At 36.1% G+C, this 27,883-nt stretch overlaps 1 protein-coding gene across 3 annotated transcripts in view; it reads right to left on the bottom strand.

Annotated features, from left to right (window-relative positions):
- LOC106667614 (galanin-like G-protein coupled receptor npr-9) overlaps positions 1 to 23,643 on the bottom strand; it is a 35,207-nt gene extending 11,564 nt beyond the window's left edge. For all 3 annotated transcript variants that reach the window (XM_024226558.1, XM_024226559.1, XM_024226560.1), the window contains exons 1-3: positions 23,324 to 23,643; positions 17,773 to 17,963; positions 8,665 to 8,986 (exon numbers count right to left, since the gene is read on the bottom strand). In XM_024226558.1, the coding sequence (XP_024082326.1) occupies positions 8,665 to 8,986; positions 17,773 to 17,963; positions 23,324 to 23,614 (804 nt within the window). In that variant the 5' untranslated portion in view covers positions 23,615 to 23,643. The remainder of the gene's footprint in view (positions 1 to 8,664; positions 8,987 to 17,772; positions 17,964 to 23,323) is intronic.
- Between the last annotated feature and the right edge of the window lie 4,240 nt (positions 23,644 to 27,883).

Raw genomic sequence — 27,883 nt, 5'->3', positions numbered from 1 at the left:
AATTAATTTTCGTTATAAAGTGTTGAATATGGTGCTGGAAGGAAGAGAACAGTGACGCCACACGCAAAACCATGGAGTACAACCTTTGCAAAAACCCACGCTTCTGAAATGATAGGAACGGTGATGTCAATACCAGAACAGAAGAAGGGTGATTGAACGTGAACCCTCGTAAAAATCCCAAGATGACTGAAAAAAGTTACGGCACATGTAAAAAAAATATTAGCGTGAATATGAGAGGGGCGGTATATGTAATACAATGTTTAAACTAAGACTGAACCAGCAAGAATGAGGGTCTCCAGGATGATCTAATACGTCCCGGCTAATGGTTTAGCACACCCAGACCTTAATACAATATTCCACAGCGTAAAAACTCAATGTTCTTCGGCCAAAAGAAATATTTAAAGATCTTGGAGGCGTACGATAAAATTGCTTAAAAAAGGGCAAAACAAGGCTGCCATCGTTGAAATGCCTTGCCAATCGTTTCCATTTTGAAACGCCCTTTTGCGCATTTGGCAAGAGTATTTTTTCTCTTTTGAGTGCTATTTAATTATTTATCATGTTATAAAATAATTAACATGTTGGAAAAGTTACTTTCTCCATATTTGAAAAGGAGAGTTTGTTAATTGACACTATTACCAGAATAATTCTTTACAGAGTCATCTTAATATCCTAAGTTAAGATTGGCTTTAAAAGACCGACTTACATGATCTTAGGTTCGAACCTCTTTTCAACTGTTCCTCAAGTCCATTCCGGGCCATACCCAACGGAAAATTGGTTTAATCCTTGAAAGCCTCAACATAAATGGGAGTTTACGAGCTAATTTAGCTTTGGGGAACGAACTTCTTCGTGTTGCCATTCCCATCAAATAAATTAGTATGTTTTTTCTTGACGGAATGTAACCGGAAAAACGGAGGCGATCAGTATTCGTCATCAATGAATTTTCAATGGAGATTACAAGTTTGATCAGTCACAAAAGTCAAACGTCAAATGTCGAACGTAATGGTAGAAACGTAAAATATAAGTAATGATCGTATTTTACACATTATGACCTTATTTTCCTTAAATAAGAATTCGATATGGGTTGTCTGCAGAGATAAAAAAATAAAGTACCAAGTATGACCCGATTACGTAGCTCGAAGAGGGTAAGTTCCTATTTTAATTATAGTAATAATAGAGTTTTATAGTATATATTGGTGAAAAACCATATTTTTATTGCCAGAATCTTGTGTTTTTTGTTTATTTATCATCTGAGTGTAATAAAACGTATCCGAATCTCGATGAGGTTTCTCCATAAAAATTGTATTAAAGAACTTGGTCTTATTTTCAAATTAGTCCACTAATGGAAAGGAAAGGTGGCTAATTTTGCTGTTTTCCATACAACTTTTTGTGTGCCTGGGGTTTTTATGAAAGGCTTCTCCCCTTTTACTGTTTAACGGTTTGGAAGATTTATCAGTATTGGCTGTCGTTTTGTTACACGGCGGCCAACTGTTCGAGTGGGCGGATTTGCATGCAATAATTATCCGACGTTGCTGCTAACCAAACAAAAAGGACCATTGAAAGCATCGAAAGAAAAAATGAATGGAGGGAAAAATTAAACTTATAAATGATGAACGCTGCCTCTTCAACGGCCATTTATCGTTTCCATTTTGAATCGCCCTTTTGCGCATTTGGCAAGAGTATTTTTCCTCTTTTGAGAAATATAACACTTTGAAATAAAAGAGACGTTCTTCTAGGTGTGGAAATTTGAAGTATAAAAATGCGCAATTAAATTCTCATGCTTTACCATTCATACCGTTGGGCGTGAAATCGCAGACTAATGAAATATTTTTTTTAATCGTAGTAGGTCTAAAATTATTAGATATGTGTGAGAAGGACTTATATCAATGGGCCTTAGTAGCTGAGAATTGTTTTAAAAAGTAATTTAAAAAGATATTAGATCATTTTTATCTAAGAAAATAATTTAACCTACCTAGCAAATACCAGATATAATTTAACCTACTTAACAAAAATAAGAAGATAATTTAACCAAGTAATTGAAGTAACTCTAATGAGCAAAACAAGAAAATAATTTAACCTACTCAACAAAAACAGCAACATAATTTATCCTATTTAGATAAAGAATTAATAATTTAACTACTTAGCAAGAGCAAAAAGTAATTGACCAGACTCAGCAAAATCAAAAAAACAATTTAACCTACTTGCCAAAAAAAAAAAAACTACATAGCAAAATCAGAAATTTTTGTTAACCGTTTAGCAAAACGAATAAAATAATTTTACATTATTCGAACACAACATCGATGTTCATTTTATGCTCCGCAAAAAACACTTGAATACAAAGTTTTTGGAAATAACGAAAAATAATTATTTCTACAGTGGTTGTCGGCTCGATCTCACCATCGCCTCAGGAATTTTTGACCCTCGCCCCTCCCAAAAATAATTTTCAGTCAAAAACGAAGACTATATTTGTTTTTTCCACCTTGTAAATCAGAAAACATTTTTGTTCTATCTACTTTTTCGCCTCTGATTGCTTTTCTGAAAATCACAAAACTGGCGATAACATTAAAACTTCTTCATTACTCATTTTATCCGTATTTTTCTCATTAATAATAACATAACAACTAACCATTGCTGATATAGTCGAAAAGAGGAGAATTTCAGCTTTCCAACGTTTCTAATAACTTGGAATTTGAATAAAGTAGAGAGGAATTATAAATTTGTGAGTGGAACTGGAGAAAAAATGATCTCATAATCCAGCCTTAAAATGTTTGTTTTGTTTGCTATGGAAATAGTGTTTATAGGCTTTACAATGTTAATTAAAAGAATGCAAATCGTTTTTAAGTTTTTAATGTTTTAGTTTAATACTTCTTTTCGTTTTGGTAACGATTCTTATATTTAATCTCCTTTAAGCCTACCAGCATATGACTTCAGCTTCCTGTTTTACTTGTTTATTTAAAACTGAATAATCTATAGTTAATACAAAAAAATTGTATTTTTGATACGATTGAAGTTTATGTTCATTTACACGCCTTTTGTAACGATTTTTGTCTGAATGCTCTGTTATTCTTGTTGCTTTTGGCCAGACGGAACCAAATGCAGCCAATTACTTCCGTCTAAGCTCTTCTCATTAACTGTTTATTCGTGAAGCGTGAACATTATACGGTTGGGATGTTGTTAACGAGCGCGTGGTTTGATTTATGTATTATAATTTTTACCTTTTTGTCCAGAGGGCAAAACTCGCTCAGGGGGGAAGGCGCCGAAACAATGTAATGCTTTAATCTTAAATGATCCACGGCATGTAAGATCCATTAATGGAAATGTACGTTTGTTTGCCTCTTCCACTTCCACTTGCCGAGGAAGACAAACAACATATAAATTAGACCCCATTTCTGGTAGTGGTTTGAATATTAAAGCATCGTGATAATTATTGTAATCGTAGGAATCAAGTCGATTTTGTGTAAGATTTAATTTGGAATTCATAATGCTTAGTTTTTTATTTCTAACTCGATTAAAATATTAACAATTGAGGATTAGAATAGTTATCGTATAAAAAAAGTCTAAAGTATAAAACACTGGAAAAAGCAGTAATCATGATGAATGATGTGCCAGGAAGTTTATATTTACTCTTAACACATGATCTTTAATATAAATTTTGATATTTGATATGCTTTGTACATTTAACCTGCCCTTAGCATGCAGGAAAAACTGAATTCTTTTTTATAATATGAAATGATAAGTGATGGTTTTTTTTTCTACAGGTTTTATTGCGTATTAAACTAGAAATAATACGTGTATCGTTTTTGTCGGTGTGACCAGAATTCCATTTAATACTATCACTAGTAATCAAATTCTCATCTTTGCTGCTGCGACGTTACCCCATTCTCGATGGGCCTTGATCGCAAGGAACGTACTGCTTACGTGACATAAATGTAAAAATAAAACACGTCCTCATCTAGTGAAATTTATTTTTAAAAATTTCCATCAGTCCCGTGAACATCGGAGTCTTTCCGAAGGAAATCGGTTATGCCGCCTTGTTTAAATTTTACGAATTCAAATTACACCTTTTCAAGGTTTTCGCCTTGGCAATGGAATTTAGATGAATTATTTTACTTAATTCCCCCTCCTTTCAACAAGGGGATGCTTTTAGTTTGATGAATCGGCTCTTTGATGGCGAAATATTGATTTAGCCGACACTGTTTCTGACACCTAATTATGACCCTTACAATTATGTACTCTATTAGTATTTTAATATTATTATTACTTAATCCTTACATGTATTTAGAAATTAGAAAATAGAAAAAAGTAATTGACCGTATTAATTATTTTAATTAAATTGTACTGTTAATCTAAGGTCTTGGTTAAGACGAAAAAAGCAAGATCTTAGATTAAAATTATTTTTATAATTGTGCAATGAAAGCAGTGTTCAATTAGGTTTTCTCCTTCATTATTTCTGACCTTAAACAACCTTCTTTACGGTTTTCTATACGCACAAATACACGCTTATATAATATAAAACATTTTCATTATACGGCGTCTTAGTTTCCCTCCCTGGTTGAAAAACGACTCAACCTAGAAAAAATAAATACGTTTATATTTAATTAAATAGTATGTAGAAATAATATTGCATTACATTTATTCCTACTTAATTAACTATTTAATTAATATTTGTTTCAGGTAATTTGCTTTTCCGTTCTTTAACTACACATAAGTCCAATACAGTTTCCTCCGTAATTTGTGTTCTTAATGCGGTTTTATGAGACTCTAATAGTAAAACCGACCTTTTATTAAGTAAACCATTTCGGACTAGTTAAAGCTCTGTTAAATCCAGGGCCGATACGAGGATTTACTAAGCCGGCTGTCGTCAATCCTGCGTTACACGGAATTAAACTCGAACTCCTAAAGCCCAGTACAGACCGAGGACCTTTGTTGGGCGTCACTTTGTAGGCCTTTTCAAAACTGTTGGGATGTAATCAATGCCCTGGGTATTCTCAGTTCTACTGCCTCTCGTAGGCAAAAGAAACATTATGGCGCAAAGCCGAAATGCGTTTGAATAACTTAAAAAAACAAAAAAAAAAAACAGGCGAGTGGAAACAGACCTAGTAAACCAACATTGTTTTGGTGAGAAGTGTCACGAGAGACGCCGACTATGGACTTCATGGGATGACCGATTTTTTAAATGATGCTAGGTCGAAAAAATGTCCAATTTTTCTTGCTAATGTGCTCTTTATATATATATNATTATATATATATATATATATATATATATAAAATCTAGCCTAAGAAAATAATACTCATTATCGAATTTCTCAGTCAAATAGGTTAAAAAGATTATTTTATAGATTTCAAATAAAATCAGCATAAGGAGACGGTAAAAAATGAAAACGAAGAGGTGGGCTAAACAGGATATGGAAGTGATAAACTGGGGATAAAGTGGAGGGGCATAAGAATACAGATGGTCCAGGGAGAACGCTGGAACAACAAAGGTTGTGAGGAAGATATAGAAAATAGGCATTTGAAAATTGAGCGTGAGGCATCATAAAAAAAACATAATTTGGCAAGTACGTTTCGTTTATTTTCAAGAACCGAATTTGTTCTAAAATGATCAAACGTGTAACGTTTTTGAAGGTAAACACCTTTCGAAATTTGTACTCTTTTATTTCGCCCCGTGTTGAATTTGCGCGTTTATGCGCCCCTTCAAAGGTTTCTATTTATAGGATCTTTAAAGAGCCAAATTACTTTATTTTTTTTTTAAATCGCCTTTACAGGAAAAGGTTAATTTGAAATTGTTGGTTTTAAAAGTTATCATCCCTTCTTATAACGCTGACCCGCCGAAATGACTTTTCCGACAGACAACGATCATCGTAGGCGGATAATGAAAAGTTGTGATATTTGGGCTCAAACTTTAAGAACTACAGAGCATTTATAAATAAAATCTTTCTTCCAAATTTCATCACTTTGATGGTTAAGACAACCTAGGATCTATCAAAAGATGAAAAACTTGGGTGAGTAAGAGCTCAGTCGACAAAATGTGAAATAAATGTACAAAGTGCTATGACGTTCTATAAAGCGCACATTCCAAAGAATCAGTTTTATCTTAAATCGTACGTAGTCTTAAAACTTAAAACTGCATGATTTAACATTGTATACTTTTTTTGAGTTAATGTAAAGCAAACTAATAGTGCAAATAAGTTAAGACGAGGAAAGGAAATACTTCTTCGAGATGTAGATAATCCCTTCTCTCCGGGTAGTAGAAACTTAAATAAACTCTGTATTCGGTTGTATTTGTTGAATCATTCTTGACCATCTAAATATATATATTTAAAGTCAATACCGGCATAAAGAAGCCTCTTGTTTTTGAGAGGTCAATTAGAACGTTTGTCAAGAAGTCATGCAAGAGCTCTCCATCGTGTCATAACCTTCTGACGTTTCAGTCGTGTGTGAGGACTCCACTTCAGGCGTTTGTCGATGTCCGAGGTACCCACCTTGTTCGCGGTTGGGAGGGGAATATTATTTAAGAAAAACGGGGGGGGGAGATCTTTTTACAGAGAGTGAAGGTAATGTGAGTGGATTTGTCTGTGTTAATGTTACCCTTTTCTTTTTACACCAAGACTAGTAGTATGAGGTGTTGGAGGTTTCGAGTGGAAATGACAAGGTCGGAGTTGCTAGAGAGAATTGCTGTATCGCCTGCAAATGTGAATGTGGTGGCTTCGGGATCTGATGACATGTCAGCTGTGAACACCTGGTATATTGTGGGGGCCAGAACGCTACCCCAAGGAACACCATAATGGATAGGGAAGTATGCAGAGACGGAATGGCCTTCGATGCTTGGAAGGTCAGTGAGGTAACCGTGCATTATGAGATAGTAGGTGGATGAATGGATGCCTTTGAGCGTGAACAGCAGGCCCAGGTGCCAAACTCGATCAAAAGCTTGACTTACATCAAGAAAGGCCCGAGAACAGTACTGTCCCATCTGAAGAAAAGAGGAAAAATGTCTACCACGCGGTGACACTGTTGGACAGTTGAGTGACGGTTACGAAAACCAAAATGATTATGTTTAGATTATGTTTTGACAATTTAGAATCGGAAGAATTCTTTTCGATAGGAGTTTTTCTAAAATTTTACCCCAAGTGAGTATTAGAATTAGACTTAGTTAAATATATAAAATTAAAATTTATATTTAATTCGAATCGACCTGTACTACTCTGTTGAATATTGGCCTCGAGTTGAACCAGCCGTTTGGACCTGGCAGCGGAAACTAATCGTAGCGAGTTAGTTGCTTATGAAATTTGCCTTCTTTAACGTTCGAATAAATAGGTTTGAACTGGTCTCATTATAATTTTAAGTCCATTATATTTAGTGGTCTGATTGACCAAATTACTTCTGTTAATTAATTAATCTTTTTATGCAAGATTTTGGTTGAAATGAGAGCAGCGGCGAATTATGCCGAAGGTCATGGGTTCGAAATGAATAGCAGTGCCACGAGCGGGATTCGAACCCACGACCTTCGGTTCAATACGCCGCTGCTCTCATTTCAGTCAAAACCTTACATAAAAAGATTAATTAATTAACAGATATAATTTTAAGGTTGATGTATTGTTTTATTAATAATTCACAATATTTTCTATAATCTTTCAGTTGTATAACCGATATGACTAAACTTTTTCATCGTATATCCAGCAGTGTTGACTTTATGTGTGCACAGCGAATCATAAAATGTGATGTTGATGCGGGGTCATGGTGAAAAGAAAATTTCTAAAGCTATTGTTCTGTCGGAAGTATTGTTTTCCTTAAGGAATAAAAGTGAAGGGAAAAATAAAGGAAAAAGAACAAGAGGGCGTGCCGTTTTTCCAAACGCATTTGTTTTGATTCACCGACCTTTCCTAAACAAATATGCCATTTATAACTTCAGTATCAAAATTATACAAGTCACAAATAACATTTGCAACACGATACGATGTCGATATTTATTTAAAATAGAACCGTTCACAAAAATAAACTTTAACATAAATCGATTAAATTTAGGGAGAGACAAACCGTCTTTTTGTCGTGCAAACAGAACACTGATGAGTCGGTATCAATCAACCCTGACTTCATTTCAAAGGGTGATATCGAACGAAGTGTAATTTTCACTGAATTTCTGCTTTAAAAAAAGAAGAAGAAAAGCAACATTTGCTTGAATGACTTCATTTAGATTAGTGGCTGAAAATTGGTAATTTTGTTTGGAGGTCAAACTGGAGTGAGCTTCAATAAAACCCTAATTGATTCTTTTGCCTAATTACAATCAATATTTTAACAAATGACAACTCACGCCGACATTGAATTGTACAAAATGCCATTGATATTTTTAAAAATAAATAATAAAACACTAATTATGTTATTTTATATAATTGTTAATTAATTAAGCTTTAATTAAGTTTTGGTTGAGATAAAAAACTCAGTGTCACGGGCGGGATTCGAACCCACGAACTTCGGCTAAATACGTCGCTGCTCTACCACTTGAGCTATCGTGATTTCGATCCACTCGGACACTAACTTCCCATCGCAACCCCACCTTTTGAATATTCCCACCTATTGAATGTTGATGGCCCAGATTCAAGTTTCGTATTTGTAGAAGTATTTACTGTTGAGTTAAAACATGCAGAGATTTAAATTTAAAATAAATCATACTTCGCTCAGGTAGACCCACACCCGCATCACGTAGGAGGGCAAGTTTAAACATATGAAAACTGTTGAGACGACTAGGAGCATTTCTGTCACTTTGGTCTGGGACGATGAAGTCCTTGACTTGTGGCTTCCTCCTCCTCCGGAGGACTTAGTCATAGAGCGCCTCACCCTGGCGACTTTGTACACCGTCCTGGATATGAGCGCGTTGAGGATGACGATCGCAAGAAAGGGTATGAGCAGGGTGAAGACCACATCCACGTGATTGAGAGTGGTCGCTATGCCCATCAGCTCCCTCCTTGGACCGCACGTCTCGATGTCTGAGCCGCTGTAACAAAAAGATAATTTAATATATATAAATTTGGGATGAAATAGATAAACGCTCCAGTAAACTTAAAAAAATGTAAATCCTGTATAATTACGTCTACTTTGGCTAAAGAAATGCTCCCAGCTTTAAAGTTAATCTTATTCTTTTACATCCCATATTATTCGCCTTTTACTTCTTTTGTAGATCCATTGTAAAGGTAGATTATTTGATTAATTTTACTTAAATTACTCAGCCCGTAAATTACTTAATGACCCAGAAATAATAGTTTCACCGTATTTTTCTTTACATGGCTGTTGATCTTTTCGGAAGTCTTAATACTTGATACAATAGCGGTTGAAATAGTGATGAACTGTCATTAACGATAATCACGAAATCCAGTAATTAATTTTCGCTATGATTGCGACTTCATTTTAAACATATAAAATCGAACAGAACGCTGTAACTGTTTCAAACCATAATTCATTTTACATTTATAACTTGACAATGAAAAAACTACCATAGTCATTTCTAGTGGTAACTTTATATAACAAGGTAAAGGATTTTTTGGTTAATACCACTTACAAAATTAAATCATATAGAATTTTCTGAATTCGAGTTATCATTCCATATCGTCCCCCTCGGACTTTTGGGCTATGAATATTTCATTCATACAATCATGACGTTGGCCTATGTGTGTAACTTTGTCAACAAAGAAGGGGATAACTACCACCTTTCACATTTTCTCTCTCACATACTTAACAATATTCTCTCTCTCTCTCTCTCTCTCTCTCTCTCTCTCTCTCTCTCTCTCTCTCTGTCTATCTATCTACCTCTTTCTCTCTCTCTCTATCTACCTCTTTCTCTCTCTCTCTCTCTCTCTCTCTCTCTCTCTCTCTCCCCTCCCCCTCTCTATTTGCATTCTGCTAATCTAAGAAGTTTATTATTTAAATGGCCTGCAAAAAAGCTTATAAATTGGAAAGAACACTTATTTACCTTAGGCGTTTAGATTGCTTGAATCTTTCGAATCCGGTTGGAAGAATTAAACAAACGTTCTAATATTACTCTACTATTTAGATTTTGTTCAAATGATGAATTTAGAACGGGAACTTTCCACCAATAAGTAGTCAGCAGACAGAAACTAACTTTCGATTTCTTTCGTATTTTTGGCAGGTAAGACATACTCAGGAAATTTGGGAATAGGTGGTTTTCAACATCCGCGGTCCGCTATTTTATGAACACTCCCAGAATTATAGAATAATTTTAATTTTCGTTCCATTTTCTCTCGAGGTAACCTGTATAAACATATTACATTTTGAGAAATTGAGATAAGTTCTGAACAGTACGCGTCAATGACACCTCTAAAGAACGAACATTCAATCCGAAATAATGCATGATTTACATTTACTCCATTTCAAGTGACGGAGTCGTTTATTATTGTAAAAGGCTCGGAAGAGACCTGACAATTTCACAAACAGATGGTTCTTGAAATAACCAACGCCTTTCCCACGTGTCATATTTTACAGGAAGAAACGTGCCAAAGGATAGGAGGCATTCTGTCTGGAAATTCTTTTTATATTTTATCCATCGAGTAAAACAACGGAAAAAAGGCATTACAGAGCTCACTTCAACTAGAAAAATACTGTCTCGACAATAATTCACAGGAACAATAAAAACAAAGAAGCATATGTATGGGGAAGAAAGCAATGATATTAAACTTAGATGAAGCTAAAGTTTTTTTAACTCTAATAAAATATAATAAACACATTGAAAATTTGAAAAGCAGACGTTTCAGCCTTACTGGAAAATATTACTTTTGTTGCGACCCCATATTATACTTGTCTGTATATGACAGCGGACAAGTTTTCTGAAAGCCATAACGACCGACGAAGGGTGAAGCTTATCTGCAAAGCGATACAACACCGTCCCTTTCGATCTGTTGGAATTCCGTTCGAAAAGCTATGGAAAAATAAAGAGAAACCTTCATTTTCGCCCTGACAGTGATGGATGACACTCAATTATCCCCTTTATCATAACGACGGCTTTAATCCTCCAAAGTGCAAATCAAGTTGGCAATTGCAACGGAAGTTTAGGCGTAGGAAAAGTCACCTAAGTGGCGTTAATTGGGAAACGAGTCCCAATAAAGATAAAAAAAAGACAATGAGAGGTGGAGTGAGTGAAACGAATTCTCGGCGTTTCTGATTGGTTTTCTAATTTGGAATGCCGGTGACTGGAGATTAAAGGCAAACCGAAAACAATAACATGTAAGACAAAGAGGTGATTATTGTTCGAAAAAGTCAAGGCATTTCACATTGTTCGTAATTTAAGTTTGATAATTTTTTATCAAATAAAGCTGTTAGTTTTTGTCATGGGGGGGTGCGATTCTGTTTGCTAAAGAGAAATTTCCGCGTTGCTAACGGCAATAAAATAACGGTTGTTGAAGGAAAACCTAATTTGTTCAGAGTAGGAAATAGGTCGATTTTCAGAATTAGTCAACTGCGCACAAAACATTTCGAGACTTTAATGGGATTTGAGAGAAACGTAGGGATAGGAAATATTTCCCCCAAACAAGCACATTTTTGTAACGTGCAATTAACAGCCGGTTGGATATGTCCAAGGGTAAGATTTTCTCCGGGATTCTAGCTCGTCGGCTGGTTATTAGAGGTTCCGGGAAATGATACAGGAACGTTCGACGAGGTGGGAAATGGGGCCACATGTCAAAACGAAAATCTGCCGTTCCACGCCCTCAGCAGTGTCGATCCGCAAATCACGTTGAAACGAGTCTTCCCAACCGAAAAATATGAAGAGTGGCATGTTTTATGTTAGAATATTTTCTTCCAAGGCGGTTAACTGTGTTTGGGAGAATTGGAAAAAAAGAAAATTCAGTGAATCGTAAGGAGAGAACTCCAAAACGACGAAACTCCAATTTATGTTTTTCTTGTTCCTTTGCACAAGCATATGTCTGTAGAAGATTTTTAGTTATATTTACATATAAAAAGACAGATAACTGTAAATATTTAGAAAATAAAAAATATATATTGATTCAAATAAATTATAACAAGAGAATAAAATACACTTACGTAAATATATAGCTAAAAAGATTCTATATGAAAATATAGGTGGGCATATAAAGAGAAAATAAACAGAAGTTTTTACATAATGGTCAGATAGACAGAAAAAGTGAATGTGTGTGTGTGTGTGTGTGGGTGAAAAAAGAATAAGAGGTAGGAAGAAAAAGAGGGAGGAAATAAAGGCACAAGATAAATAAAGAACAAGCGAGACAGAGTGAGAGTGAGTGAGTGAGAGGGAGTGTGAGGGATGGAGTGATGGGGGAGAGGGAGGGAGGGTGAAAGAGAGAGGGGAGGGAGAGAGAGAGAAAGAGAGAGGGAGAGAGATTAAAAAAAGAGAGAAAGACTTGTTTCTTCATAAACTCCCTTCTCGTTTAGTTCCTATATCAACTTTGACCATTATGTTCAATGTATGTGTTTTCTTTTTTCCTGTTCTGACAGTATCACTTCGCACTACCTTAAACGCGGTCGGCCCTGAAAGCCGTACACGGTTCGATTCAGAGGTACGACGATACAATTTTGAGAATGGTTCGGCCAGATTATCCTCTCAGGATTATGTAGAAAGGGATAAATAGGAAAAGGAAAGCTAAATTGTTGGACTCAAAGACATAAAACAGAAAAATCTCACTGGCACTCTCAACACGACACGCAAGAATGGCACAATTACACAGAAGACAAACACTTTGAGTGAGTAGAAATACTTTGATTGAATATACAAAATATATTTTGCATTGTATAAATTCACTTTTCCACATCCTATATGTATTTGTTAAATGTAAACAATGTTTGTAAATCCCAGGCCCTGAAGATGATCTAAATAAAGATGGATACGTTGGCACGATAAAGAAAATGTTTTTCTGAAACCTACATCACACCAGACCGCATCTCGCAATTTCTGAATAATTATCGATTAACGGTCACTAATCACCACACATTTATACCCAGACTTTGTGGCCTTAGAAACCTCGGCTTCTATATTTAGTGCGGCAATCCGTTTTCCGTTCAATGTTGACGGATGTCAAACTCGTATAGCGTTTAAAATGGGCTGTCCTCTCCTGGGGTATATAGATTGTTCGAGATGAAATAAAACTGCCGGCCTTAAACTCGAGATTGGATCTAGGTAAGTTTGATGAGGTGGTCGGCGAGAGGATTGATTAGCTTGTTATGAAGTCATTATCATTTCTAGCCGATTATAGCTTACTTAGTTGTTAGTAACGACAAATTTGCCGTTCTAAGCCATCTTTAGCCTACAACTAATTGTAAGTGTAAATCTGGTACACAGCTGGTACTTACATTATAAACAAAGCCAGAGGGAACACCGATTTACAAATGTCTTGAAATCCACTGTCCAATGCTTCCATCCTCTCGAGGTAATTCCGCACTTCAACGATGGAAAATAAAATGAAAACATCCAGGGATTAACCTGATGAATCCACCATATTCTATGCTTGCCTTGCCATTTTCTTATATATTTATAAATATTGTTTTAACGAAGAAAATGCCTCTTCATTGGTTTTTCTTTTATCATTAATCGTAACTCAATGAAAATTTATTTTAATTAATTTAAGTAATAATAAATTGATTGGTTTCAGTATTCATTATGTGATTAGAAAGCCAGAAAGACTCAACTGTCATGCGGGTTTAGCATTCGTAAACTGGAAATTGTAAATTAAACAATTCGACTTGACATGACTTTTATTGTTGTAAAACTCAATTGTGTCTTGTTGCCTTAATTATTAGCGACGTTTTAGTTACAAACAAATCCCTCGGTTATTTTACATGTAGCGTATAATTATCCATGAGAAAAAAGTGGATTTTCCAAATTCAATCCACGTAATTACATTAATTGACCTCGTGATTTGTTTATTGTTGTGACAAAAGCTAATTTAATTGGAAATGTGTAGAGATTAGTGACCGTTAATCGATAGTTATTCAGATATCGTGAGATGCGGTCGGGTGTGATGTAGGTTTCAGAAAAACATTTTCTTTATCGTGCCAACGTTTTGATCTTTNTCTTGGTACCAATCTGTGATTAATGTGCCATCTGGTTGTTTTATTACAAGTATATCTAAAACTGGTATTGTTTTGTTGTTTTCGATTTCATGTGCAAATTGGAGGCGTGGGTGAAAGCTGTTAAATGTATCTAATGTGGAAACTGCATCGTTTGAATTGGAAAGGCATATATGTTCGTACTTTTCGTTATGGTGTTTCTTCTTTGTTTCAGTTTGTCTTTGTTCTCATTTTCCCTTTGCGGCATTTCGTCGACGACCATTATTTTATCGTTTTGGAGGCGTTTTAAACAAGTGAAAACAACAACAGCAATTCTGGAGCGTTGGCTGCCGCAACGGCTTAGGCGTAGACCGGACCGCATTGCTGTTAAAGGTCCCAGGTTCGAACACAGCGGCCCTGCATTCGAACCCGACATATATAGAAGATTGATTACCGTACTTGATGGTTTATAAAGAAAAATTGATATAATATCATTTCACAATATACTGAAAACCGAGTTGAATCGTCACATTTATACAGGGTTGGATGAACACATTTAACGTGTATAACTTGAAATTACAATGGCCCAGTACAAAGTTAGAACGATCATATTCGGGATCCTATCACGTTAGGGCTCAACTTGGTGAAACGGATCGTTTTTTCTGTTCGCAAAACGTATTTCTTTGGAACGCCCATTCACGGGACTTCGTCAAGTTCGGCCCGTACGAAAGGAAGCCGGGTTTTTTCCGCAAAATTTCAAAAAAGGGAATTTCATTCTCGGTTAAAAAGTAGTAACAATAATTGTGTGAAAAGATCATTCGCCTGAACCAGAGCGATCTTAATGAATCTTTGTCCCATTCAAACATTGAATGGAAGTTTAGAGTCCTTTTTCCACACAATGAAAAGTTTCCCACAAATTATATGTTAATTTTCTTTTTCTTTTTTTCTTCATCGGTTTTATAATCAAGCCCTGTCAATTAAATTTTAAATTTTACTTTTAAATCTTTTTATTTATTTTTCTAAAACGGTTACGATTGTGCTCTGCACGTCCAATGATTGAGCCTTCAATATACTGTTGTAATCGACCGGCTCAATCTTTTTTTTAAATCTACTTCCTGAAATATCTTCCCGTTGCTGAGTATACTTTGGACATGTATGATGTGTTCCAAAGTTTCCTCATCGCCACATTCATATCACTCGTTCTCCTCCAAATTAAATTAATTCTTCAGATATGCTTTAGATATTCCGTGGTTAGATTTTAACCTACTGGCTAACCTGTACGTTTTTAACTCTTTTCTATCTCATCGTACCATCGATGCCATCCTTTAAAATTCCGTTTTTTGCTACACAGTACAAATCCGAATATGGGAACCTAAACTTCCTCCTCTTGAGAACCTTCTAAGCAGGTCCTTGTTACTTAAGATATGCAGTGCGTCAGAATCCTCGTGAACTCAACTTATATGTAATTATCTTGAATAATTTTTTAATAATGTTTTAATTTCCCAGATAATGTGATTTCTTGACACAGTTTTGACTCTGTATAATCTAGTAGGTAGCTTACGCTTTTCCTATGGCGACTGGCAAGTGCAAACCGATGCCTCAACCGAAATCTTAAATGTTAGACCGGATTTGTGGGTCATAATAGTCACATCCCGTACTATCCTAGATCTTAAACTATCGTACGGCCAGTATGCATTGGAAAGTATCCTGCCACTTCCGCTCTCAATCCCGATTGCCTGCAAACGGATCTATGACCCTCTTTATTGTTGAGTGAGCAATAGTCATCCGAACTTTACCATCTCTCCTATTCTTAAACCACGGAAGACCGTTGCACATACCATATACGCAGATGTATATAGCGAATATTAAATAATCGTTCTGGGATTAGTTTATTTGTTTAGTTAGTTAAAATGGATAGGCCCAGGTGATTGAAAACCACGGCTTAGAAACCGCGAAACATCTCAAAGTACTGTTATATATATAATGAACAAACCGTGTAGGCAACGAAAAAGAAACGAATTGTGCTTTCTTGAACTTTACCCAGCTTGTACATTCTTTATTTCGTGTTGGAAAGACTTTTTGACCTACTCTGAGCTCGCTTCAACCAATATGAAAGTCCTTCCTTCATTCTTTTCTTCTAGAGAAAATATAAAATTGCCTTGGTTGATGGGGAGCTCAGAGAATCTCGAAAAGACCTTCCCAACTAGAGGAGAAGCATAGAATGTAAAAAAGTTGTGAAGTGCAATAAAGCACGAAAACCAATTACATTGAACAGCCGAAATAGGAGAAAGCAAGGAGAAAGGTTTCTACCAACACATGAAAAGAAAATTAAAAAAATGAAGTGTTAGTTCAGCATAAATAAATTCTAAGTAAAACAAACAGCCAAGGTAAAAGGATAAAAAATTTACCAAATTAGCCAAGCCAGGAGCTTAGAGCTTCTCGTAATAAAAGGCCTTTCCAGCCATACGTGAAATAAAGATTGTAAAAGATAAAGCCCTGGGAAGTTCAATGTAGCAAAAACCTTAATTCAAATAAATACCCAAAATAGAAGAAAACAGAGGAAGGATTAAAAAAAAGTCAAATTGAGAAGGTGTTTACAGAAGCTCGAAAGAGCTTTCCAAACAAACGTGACACGTAGAATTGAAAAAAAAAGAAAGGATTTTACCCAATTGGCTTATGGGGTCGAATAGGTCCTCTCAACAAACATGGATTAAAAAATCTAAAAAGAAATAAATGCTCTGGTAAGTACTATAATGCATCAATTCAAAATAAAATAAACAACCTTTTGAAGAAAACAGAGAAAGCATTAAAATTCCAAATTGGCTAAGGGGGAGCCGAAATAGGCCTTCCCAGTCAAATGTAAAATGATAACTATATAAAAAGCCGTGTGAGTAAAATAAAAATAATAAATAAAACAAACAGCCCAAATAAAAGAAAACAAGAGGAAAAGATTACTCTTAACAGCTCGTAAAGAATGGCCGTCCTAACCAAATATGAAATAAAGATTGTAAAAAATAAGGCGCTTTGAAGCCCAATAAAGCACAAATCTCAAATAAAATAAACAGCCAAAATTTAAGAAAACAGAGAGGAAACTAGCCAAATTGCAGGAGCAAGAGAGACGCCGTTCCCAGTATGAAATAAAGAACGTGATAAACGTTGTGAAGGTAGCACATATTCCAAATAAATAAAATTTAGCAGCCAAAAAAGATGAAACAATAAAAAAAGTTTACAACATTTTGTCGAATCCGTCGTATCATAGGTAAATTCTATAGATCAGCATCAATCAGCGTCATACGTTTCTACTAAATAATAATAATTTCCGATGTATTGCATTAGACCATTGGTCACCAAATACGTTTTTCCCTACTTGATTACTACTCTTGTGTAGGAATATATTCAAATCACGATAGCTAAGATATAGACCATCTCACTGGGATGAACGTTTTTAACGTTTACGATTTATTATGTATAAATGAAATATTATCTTTTATATTCATATTTCAAGCCCATTACATAGATTTATATTTTTTATTTATTATTTGAATTTATACTTAGTTCATAAACATCTATAAATTATTTAACAAAAACTTGTTAAACTCATATATTTGACATGTGACGTATATGCATACATCAACCTATAAGATATTAGCTTGTATTTGATTTTCCTTACCTCAAGCATCGCATCCACCGCTTACATAAAATTCCTAGTTTAACTTACAAAGAAAAAATTGAATTGTTAAATTGAATACCTACTTTTGTTTTGACACACCAGAGATGAAAATGTACGGTGTGTATGATATCAAAGCGAAGAGTGAGAGGCATAGGAGGACGGCCTTCGCCCTCGAAACAGTGCACATGCTTGGCCTTTTCAAAGGGTACCGGACAGCTATGAACCTCTCCACTGTGAACGCTACTATGAACCAAACGCTGAGGAAACTACAGACCTGAAACAAGTACAAACTAGTTATACACTACTGGGATTTTAATTTTTTTTTAACCCTCTGTACCTTGAATAATTTTATTTAATTGGCGTAACTGTTACAAAGTAACGGTCTCTTATTTACCACGTTAGCGGTTCTGGATTCGCATCCTGGTATTCTCTCTTTTTGATGCAAAATAATGGAAAAAAGGTATTTTAAAATTGTTTGACCTGTCGCCCGTGATGTTAAGTTCTACCATATGACGGTGATTATTTTACTTTTTTTTTTTTACTAAAGTACAAGCAGTCAGAAACGGGGTTTGGGGAGTTTCAGGTAATACCGTCCTGTTTTTTCTTTTTTCGTCAGTCGGAAAATATCGATCTGGGCCTCATTTTAAAAGTTTTAGCGAGGAAAAGTTCTCCTGTTCAGATCTCAGGTTCTATTTGTTTTTGGTAAATAACACGTGGGCACGAAGAAGTCACAACCCTATTTGGAGTAGGGGTGAAAAACAAAAACCGTGATTTTCACGTATTTTCAACACTTTAGAGGTTGGCGATGTGATGTTTCTCTCCTTTCAGCTAGTCACGAAAATCGTTATTATAATGGCAAACGTTGAACCTTTTCTTCCAAGAGTTTTATATATAGTTGAGTTATTAAGAACGGGGGGGGGGTTCAGGTTATTTAATTTATACAGCTTTTATTCAAAAGCGTACATGATCAAAGTCGGGCTGGAAAGATACTGAGAAAAACGAACTTTGATAAGTACAGGATGTCAACGGTTGAATGAACTGATTGGACAGGATTGAGGAGGGATCAAACTTAATCTCCTTGTCCTGTTTAAATATTAAGGAAGATAATTTATACAGACCAAATCTACAATTGTGAATCGAATGAAATTCTACTGATTTGAGTGCTCAAATTAACGCAATTTCCTCCAATTCCCCTGGCGCCAAAATAATTGTTTTAACCAGACTGTTTTCTATTTTCAATATCTAAGCTAAGCAAATAATTCGACATTTTATAAGCAAAGTCCTCAAATTTTTAGGTAAGTTGTTTTGGAAGGCTTTTTCCAACCAATTTTGAAAGATAAAGCACAGTGAAATCCAATAAAGCACGTATCCATAATAAAATAAACAATCAAAATTGATGAAGTCATTTAAAAACCAAATTGCCTGAGTAGGGTCAGAGAAACTCGAAAAGGTTTCCCCAACCAAACGTGAAAAATGAAATGTAAAAAAAAGCGTTGTGAAGTTCAATAGACCAAAAAATAAAATAAACCTCCAAGATAGAAGAAACCAAGGAGAAAGCATCGTCCAAATTGGCTTAGAAGGCCTTCCCAATCAAATCGTAAAATAAATTTTTGTGAAGTGCAATAAAGCATGAAGAATTCCAAAAAAATAAACTGTCAAAATGAAAGAAAAGAGAAAGTATTAAAAAAACTACCATATTAACTCAGGTAGAGCACACAGAAGCTCGAAAAGGTTTTTCAAATCAAGCCTGAAATGTACAACGTGAAAAAAAGTTGTTATGAAGCACGAATCCAATTCCAAATAAAACAAAATAGAAGAAAACAATAAGAAAGGATTCAACAAACTTAGCTGAGGGGGTACTCAAAGCCAAGACCTCAATTTTATCGTTAACGAATATTGATAGGTGCATACACCAATTTAATATTTTCTAAAAATGGGATAAACCAATTGAAAGGAATGGATTTGTGTGTATCAAATTGAGCAGTCTGAAAATTTTTCGAATATTGGTTTCCAGCAATGACAAAGCTGTCTACCTAAATTTTATAGCCCCCTCTTCCGGAGGTATTTAAACGACGAGGTGTTTGTGAAAAAATTTTGACTATTGAATTATAGTTAATGATCTGTTCTGATTTGATCCTTAACGATCATCTTGGTCTGCCTCTCTGACAGACCTGAAAAGACATGCTAAAGATGGCGAAATGCCGAGAATCATCTGGCAGATCCACCCAGCGATGATAGGTAATTTTTTATTTGTTTTTCTTCTTTAAAAAATGATAGGTTGAATTTAAAAAATTTCACAAAATGTTTTTAATTGGAACCGAAAACAATGTTTATGGATTAAGAAAATGTTAAGGCAGAGAAATAACCACCGTTCCTATTATTTTCCGTTCAGTTCACTTGACGATTGTGCCTCCTCTCGGAGCCCCGTTAAACAATGGTTTTGTGGAAATTATTAACAATTGAAAATTAAAGTGCTACAAGGGAAAGTTTCAAAAGGGTAAGAGGAAAAATTGTACTTTTAAATTATGTTGTATTAGGGAGAGTTTTTTCCCATACTGCAGGTAACATTTTTCAAAATTAAGGATAGCGGTTTTTATTAAGGCTCGAATTCTATGTCTGATGTATTTGCCAGTGATTTCTATAGAGAGCCTATGGGTTTGACATTGCATTCAAACGACTGTTTGAGGCTCTTATCGGGACCAGACAAGTTTTAAATATTCGGCTCATAAATTGAAGCGTTTTTTCTCCTCTCCTCTTTCGGCTTTTGAACAATTTTTATAAAATTGACAAGCAATCGAAAATGCGTCATATCAAGTTAAGTGCCCTTGTTTTGATCTTGATACATTTCTAAAAAAGTAAAATTCAATTCTAAGTGTGCTTAAACCGTATATGATTCAGAGGGACCATTTAATTTTCCTGCGTTTGTAAGATATTTAGGCTTTTTGGGAAAAATTTGGGAAACTAGAAAGTTCAACCACCCCTTTCATTTATCGCTATTTTTTCTACACTTTTATATTTATCGTCGAGTATTGTCCGAAATAGGATACGGACCATTAACCTGGTTCTTTATATTTAGACCTCGCCCATTAATTGTCACAGAAACCCTAGTGAGGCGACCTGTGGGATTGAGTGGAAAGGGCTTTAATGTTACTCGTCTTATTAATGGAAGGAGCTCAATTGAATCTGCTTCGGCGGAACGACCATTTATCCATGCAGCGATCTCTTGACAAATTGATTTTGCCAGATTTCAACGAGGGTGGAAAAACAGCTCTATTTACAACCCTTCATTCTCCATTGTTTATAATTGGCCTTGTGTATAATGGAATTTAGAATATATATATATATACTTAATATATTAACTTAACTTAATATATTTAGTAAGGGGTGCTTTGCACAAGGATCAATGACATGCTATACAGCAATTTTGCAGAATTGAAACGTCAGTTGCACATTGGTTAATGCACGAACATGATCACTTTCAAAACGCCCAAGAAATAAATCTGATATAACAACTTCGAAAAGATATAATATTAGATAATTCATGGACGCAATGATTTCTCGGCATAGAAGACAGGAGAGTTAATGTTAAATCATTTTACACGGTTACCTACCACGAAATAACAAACTGGGCATTGGAGGAAATGAGGGTCCAGTGTCAAGTAATTAGTATTTTTGGGAGAGACCATGGCATTTCAGTTCTGCGCAAAAGTTATTAAAATGCTGGTTATATACAAACAGCCATCTTCTGTGATAACCCTGCAGCGCTCAAAGCACTGGCCTCAACTGAAGTAAGATCACGACCAGAAGGAAACTACGAGAATGCAATGGGAAAATGGGGAGGAAGAGAGTTTTTTAGCACAGCCAAACTCTCGACCCCTTTTACCTTTCCTCAAACCCACTTGGCCTTGCTTCACTTACTCCCTCGCATTTTCTTATTGGAAGAATTAATTACAAGATTACCAGAAAAAGCCTTGCTAAAAACGCACTGGTCCAGGCTAACTTACTTCCATAGAATGCGGAAAATTAGATTGCGCTTTTAGTCTACTTGGTGCAGGGAGCCTCATAGTTGCAAATTTAGTTTAAGTGGCATAACAACACTGACTCCAGGAATTTTCGTATTGGTTAAAGAGTTAAAACCATTCAGTTGGCCGTTAGGCCGAAAAACCGTAAATAATAATTATATAATATAATTATATAATAATTATTTTAATAGTAAATAGAAAACCTGAAGGCGTTGCAAGCGTGACATGAACAGGTGAGGTATGAACAGCGGGAGGAACCAAATGAGTACTTTCAAAAAATTTTCCTCCTGCAAAAAGAATTTGAAGAAGAACAGATTTGAAGAAGAAAATCCTGGCAACTCATGTTGGTAGCTATCAGGACCAAAACCCGTTTGTAAAAATAAACATACTCTCTTTGAACATCATCTAGGGTCATTTGCGAATGAGTTCGATAATAGTTGGCATATTCTAATGGTTCCTAGGCGTAGGAGTAGCATAGGAGACAGAAGAGTTAATGCTAGTTTTATTTGGTAGACGGCAACCAACCACTAAGTACCACATTGGACACTCGAGGGGGTGAGATCACGGAAAACCACGGAACCACTAGAGAGCTCTAACTGGTAAAAAAACAAGCAGAGCTCTTCAACAGCACCATTAGGTCCATTATCCTTCTGCACAATTTTGTAATAGTAAACGTACCATGTTTAAATATCTTCATCTAGAGTGTAGCAAAGTCAGTATTAAATAGGTTGATGGAAGGACAGGCTCCATGAGAGCTAAGGGAAACAGGAGGACATGATCATGGATTCCTAGCCATACTATGCACAGAAAATATAGTTCCAGGAAAATCATGGAAGACTGCATTACTAGTTCATAATGACTCTATTTTGTACACAGTCACCAACGACCAAACCCCAAACAGGGCACCAGGAAATCAAAGGCTAGCATCAAATGTCAGTATTTCTGGTAGAAACCATGGCAATTGACCTAGCGCTCCAGGGTTTCAATGCTAAGTATAGAAGACATACAAATAGTCATCTTCTGTGATAACCCCGATGCGCTCAAAGCACTGAGCTCTTTTGAGATGAGGTTTGAGCTAGAAAAATGGAGATTGCATGGGCAAAATAAAAACAGAGAACCAAGTGGAGCCACGGAGGATTCTTCGTCTCAAGATTAATACCTTACGTCTGGATGACCCCCTGGATACCTTCTACAAAATTTCATACTACCATAAAAAGAACCAAATGCCGAATGAATTAAGGTGAAAGCCTCATAGCAGTTGAAATAACTCAAGACTGTGACAGGCAAACGGCTTCATCAAAAGGTCCCTCCAAAACATACAACAACCTGCTGCATCAGAGTGGCTAAACATCCTAAACATCTTAGCATCATCGTTGACTCAATAAGCATTAAATATTGGGAGTGGCTGTTGATGTTGGCTAGAAAAGAGGAAACAGAAAAGGTGAATATGGTAAACATAATTGATGAGACACTTTTAGGGATATGTAATCTAATAAAAGCCTAAAGTTAATCTGTAATGATAATACAATAACTTAGTCTTGTCTCGTTTGTTAATGTATCCAATTATCTTGATCTCCATCACAATCAGCTTGTTTATTTTTTAACGTTTTACCTGGGTCATGTAAACTGAGAATTCGCAGAATCCGGGCTGATTGAACCAGGTGACGTCGTCGAACATGCCGAGCCAGGAGGGAAATGTGATGAGTAGAAAACCCGTGTCCGAGATGGCCAGGGCTGAAAGATAGTAGCTGGAAGAAAGCTTCCTGAGCTTCGTTGTGAAGAAGACCAAAACTGACAACGAGTTACCGAGGGAACCAAGGGTGACTAGAGCGGGCGTGTAGTACAGCTGAATGCCGACGAGTATTCTGTAGCTCAACGTCTCGTTCAAATTTATCTCTTCCATCTTGCTGATCTAAATCTTCTAATCCCTGAAACAACAGAATAAAAAATTTTTCTTATTAATCTGCCTGATCGTATGCTTTTTTTTATGGGTCGATAATTTAGTTAAAATATTATTTGAATGTTGAACGAAATAATTCTATACCATTACTTTAACCCTCAAAATTGATTAAGGTCCTATCTCTATCTCACAATGCTGTTTTGATTTCGAAAAAATGCAATACCAGACTTGATTATTTTATTTCGTAAAAAAAAAAAATTTAAAAATCCGAAAAAGACAAGAAAAGCGTCAACTCCTCCTTAGTCCGTGAAATTTCATGGTGTCACACAATTCCCTTAATACTTTTTAAAATCCGAATGCACAACGTTAGCCCCGTTAACGAAAAGGATAAAAGAGGCGGCCTCAAGGCCTTCTGGACCTCGTCCTGAATAGGTCTATTGTGTTCCCCTGTTTTTATAACTCATTGACTAGTTTCAGATTGTTAATCAATCTCTATAGCCTTGTCAGCGGCCTCTTAGTGTACGATGTGTACGCTTGTGGTTTTTCCTGCACCTACATAGATCATCACGGAAACATAAAATGTGTCCTGCGTTCTCCTCCTCTTATTGCCAGTATCTGTACAGGTCTGTACTTCTATCCGGTGCATGTGCTTTCTTAAGCGGCAGTGCCCTGTCAGGACTTCAAGCAGAATCCTGGTTCGGCTGCGGTTGCCTTCCAGTAATTCCTTTGTAAGTTTAGCGGATGGCCCTTTTATGAATCTGTTTGCGTGCCACGTACCTGTGGTATTATTCCACGAGGTTTTGGACTCATTAAGTATCCATTTTGAGATGAATCTTCGTTTTGTGGCAAGATGCTAAGGCACAGTAGGGTTCAGGACCTAGAGAGAGAGGTGGCTCCGTCTTTGACCACCTTTTCGTTGCCCACAACCCCGAATGCCTAGTGACCCATGCCAAGGTCAGGGCATTAGCGTCCCTGGTTTCCAAACGCTGTTTGCCTTCACCTCGCATGTGGCTAGGGCCTTTAATGCTGCCTGACAGAGAAGATGGCTGTCTTTCGTGAATGTATTCCTAGCCTTTTTATATCCCTAAGCGCAGTGTTCAATCGCTTTGATTTCAGACTGGAAAACTGCAGCACATTTACCTAGGTTTACCGTCAGTACGGTCCCAAATACTCCGTTTATTGGGAACAACTTCGCGTTAAGCATGGTAATGCTTGAGTTGTTACCCATTGTTTTGAGGATGTGCGGATGAACACAATGAATTGGTCAGCACGATGTCCTGATATGAATTCCATAGAACACTTATGAGACATAATAAAGAGACGGGTTAGGCATCGTTCGCCGCCTCCAACAAGCGTTGAACAGCGACAAACCGCTCTTGTTGAAGTATGGAAATCTGTTTCACAAGACGAAATTCGATCGCTTATTTACTCGACGCCTAGAAGACTTAAGGCCATCCGCGAGGTCAGCGAAGGGCATATACTTTATTAACAGTAAAACTAGGTTATAAATTGTTAATTAAATTTATTCTATTGCTAAATGATTTTCCGGACTTTTGGGGAATTTTCATTCAAACCTTCATAATTAAATAATTTTTAATTTTTTAAATTAAAACTAATGAATTCTCATTTCGTATAATTTAGTTTACATTATAATAAATACGTTGTTATTAATATAATGATAAAAATACATTTAGTTTGAAATAAACAACAAAATACTAGTGTCTCGTTTGTTTAGTCTTTGAGAATATAAAAACTTTCAAATATGTACATATACAAGACAGGCAGAACACTTCAATTATTAAATTTTAAAAATAAATTTACCATCTCGTAGGGTCTAATGGCAAGACTGCTCGAACACGTCTCTAATATTTTTTCTCAACCTTTTCAAAAAAAGTGTCATTAAAATACGTGAACCGTAGCGTCCCCTTGTGAGTTGAGGATGTTGAAGTCAGTAATTTTAGGGACGCAAGTGTACTATTAGTTTCGAGATGGGGCAATTACGTCATGGAACTTCTCGATCTCAGTATACCTAACACGATCAGCCAGTCTATTACAAATTATAACCACCGTACGTTTCATTTCCCCTGGTTAAAAGTTAACGTACATTAACACAGTTTCTGCAGTTTAGTATATATAGTCTCATAATCCAAATGGATTAGGTTGGCATGCAATTTGTTTTATTTACACCTCTATCAATGTCGCCGTGATAATCTAATTTTTATCGTTCTGGACTAGTTTTTTTGGGTCTGAATGTCAGATTGTGAAGCGTCGGTAAAGTGACAAAAAAACATATTTACTTACGCCATCACCCATGGGAGTAATGTGCTCGTTTCCCAGTTGGCGTTAATTGCGATTAATCCAATCACGACCGTTGACGAGAGCATGAGCGTTAAAATGAAGAAAAAAATTCAACCCCGTGGGTGAGGTTAATTCCAACAGGAACACGATACCGACGTTTAGAATTAATTGGCTCAGTCGGTAGGGATTGTGAGCCTGTTTGCTGATTGGATTTCACCGTAATATCTTTAATGAAGTAACGGTGGGAAGAGAGGTTAATACCGGCCGCATCCAAGATTGGTTGGGTCTTAAAAATGTCGGCTTCGTATATTTACTTCAATATTGGAGATGAACGTAAAACAAACCCTAAGACCAGGGGGGGGGCTTAAAGAAGACACGCTGGTCAAATTGAGCTAGAAATATTAAATATTGGAAATATTATGGTTTAATTATTTTTTAAATATTGCATTAAACTAAAAAATATTTATTTTTATAATAGTTGTAGCTTGAATATTTCTATTCCGATTTATCTTCTCTATAAAGATATTGAATTCACCAATTTGGATTTTTCTTTATGACAGTCGTACAATAAACAATAATCGAAGTTGCTAGCCTGACAAAAACGGAATCATTATGAAATCGAAGAGCTTAACCACTTGGATTATTATATGCCTAATTAACGGAATAATGGTTGAATTTGGATTGAATTTGTTAACCAACACAGAAGTAACAGCGACCTACGCCGAGAATATATCGATTATTACAGATAATTTTTTGCGTTTGATTAAAATAGTCATTGCCTATTTATTCAAAATGTTGGTCAGTTGAATGTTGATCAGCAGATAAAGAAAAACCATTAAAGTCGGGAACACACCCGATGCAACGCTATGCGACGCTACCTATCATCAATTGTGTTGAACTCATCAACGCACCTTCCTTTAAAAGGACGGACTGCTGCTTTGGCATCTTTCTCAAGGTCGAACGTGCTTTCGAGTCTGGTAACTGAGTTTGCTCTCGAAAGTCAAGGTATCATAGTGACACACTTCCTCATCCGTAAGTCCTATCTTGGTATTTAGTGTATTAAAGTGTGGGTCGGATTGAGGGCGAACGTCCCTCCGGGTGGTGTCCTCGGTTCGTTTCTGGTGACCGACATCACCCTCCTAACTTAGTGCTATTTTATCTTCCATTCCAACTTCATTCCTTTCTATCCTCCGTTCCGAAGGTCACCGAACCTTCCAGACACAAGTAAATTACCAAGAACAAATTGAGGTTGATCAATAATGTAAAACCGCAAGACATAACCTTCACAACACTACCTCCAATTTTTTATAACCATATCTCTCTTCCTGTTTTAAAATCATCCGCTACCTTAGGCTGTACCCACACAAGCGACCGACCTGGAACACCTTATACCAGTCCAAACTAAAGATATTTCATACGTGTGGCATAGAAATATGGGGTTCAACTAAACCATCCTCCCTCTGAAGAATCAAGACCTTACAATCTCCTTAGATCCATTCCCTCCAAGTGCTATGACCTAAATGATCCCTTCATAAAAGATGTTGCAAAATCCAGCTAGAATTCCACACATTGTCTCACCCCTACTCTAAACCCACAATTATTTCCTCCTCTACGTCTAAAAATACAGAAGAGGAAGAGAGAGAGAGAGAGAGAGAGAGAGAGAGAGAGAGAGAGAGAGAGAGAGAGAGAGAAAAGTGAGATTATAATTAATCAATTATAACCTTCTTTACGAAATTTAAAAGCCAAAACTACGTCATATTTTTTGGCGTTCAACAGTTAGTAGGTAATTTAGAGAAGGATTACGTTTAGGGCTTTTCTTTAGAGTTTTTTACTGACTTAATCTCTGGCATTCCAGGGGTACGGTGGGCGCTGGATCATGAATTAACAAAAGAGCAGTTTTTGCAGGAACAAACGGGAACGGGGAAAACAGTTAAATATTGAACCGAATCTTTCCCCGTTAACCTCTTCATGGTT

Source organism: Cimex lectularius, unplaced genomic scaffold, assembly GCF_000648675.2.
Source record: "Cimex lectularius strain Harlan isolate CLEC.00 unplaced genomic scaffold, Clec_2.1 scaffold150, whole genome shotgun sequence".
Taxonomy (NCBI): Eukaryota; Metazoa; Arthropoda; class Insecta; order Hemiptera; family Cimicidae; genus Cimex; species Cimex lectularius.
The sequence above is the reverse complement of the archived record's forward strand: the minus strand, read 5'-3'. Positions and strand labels throughout refer to the sequence as shown.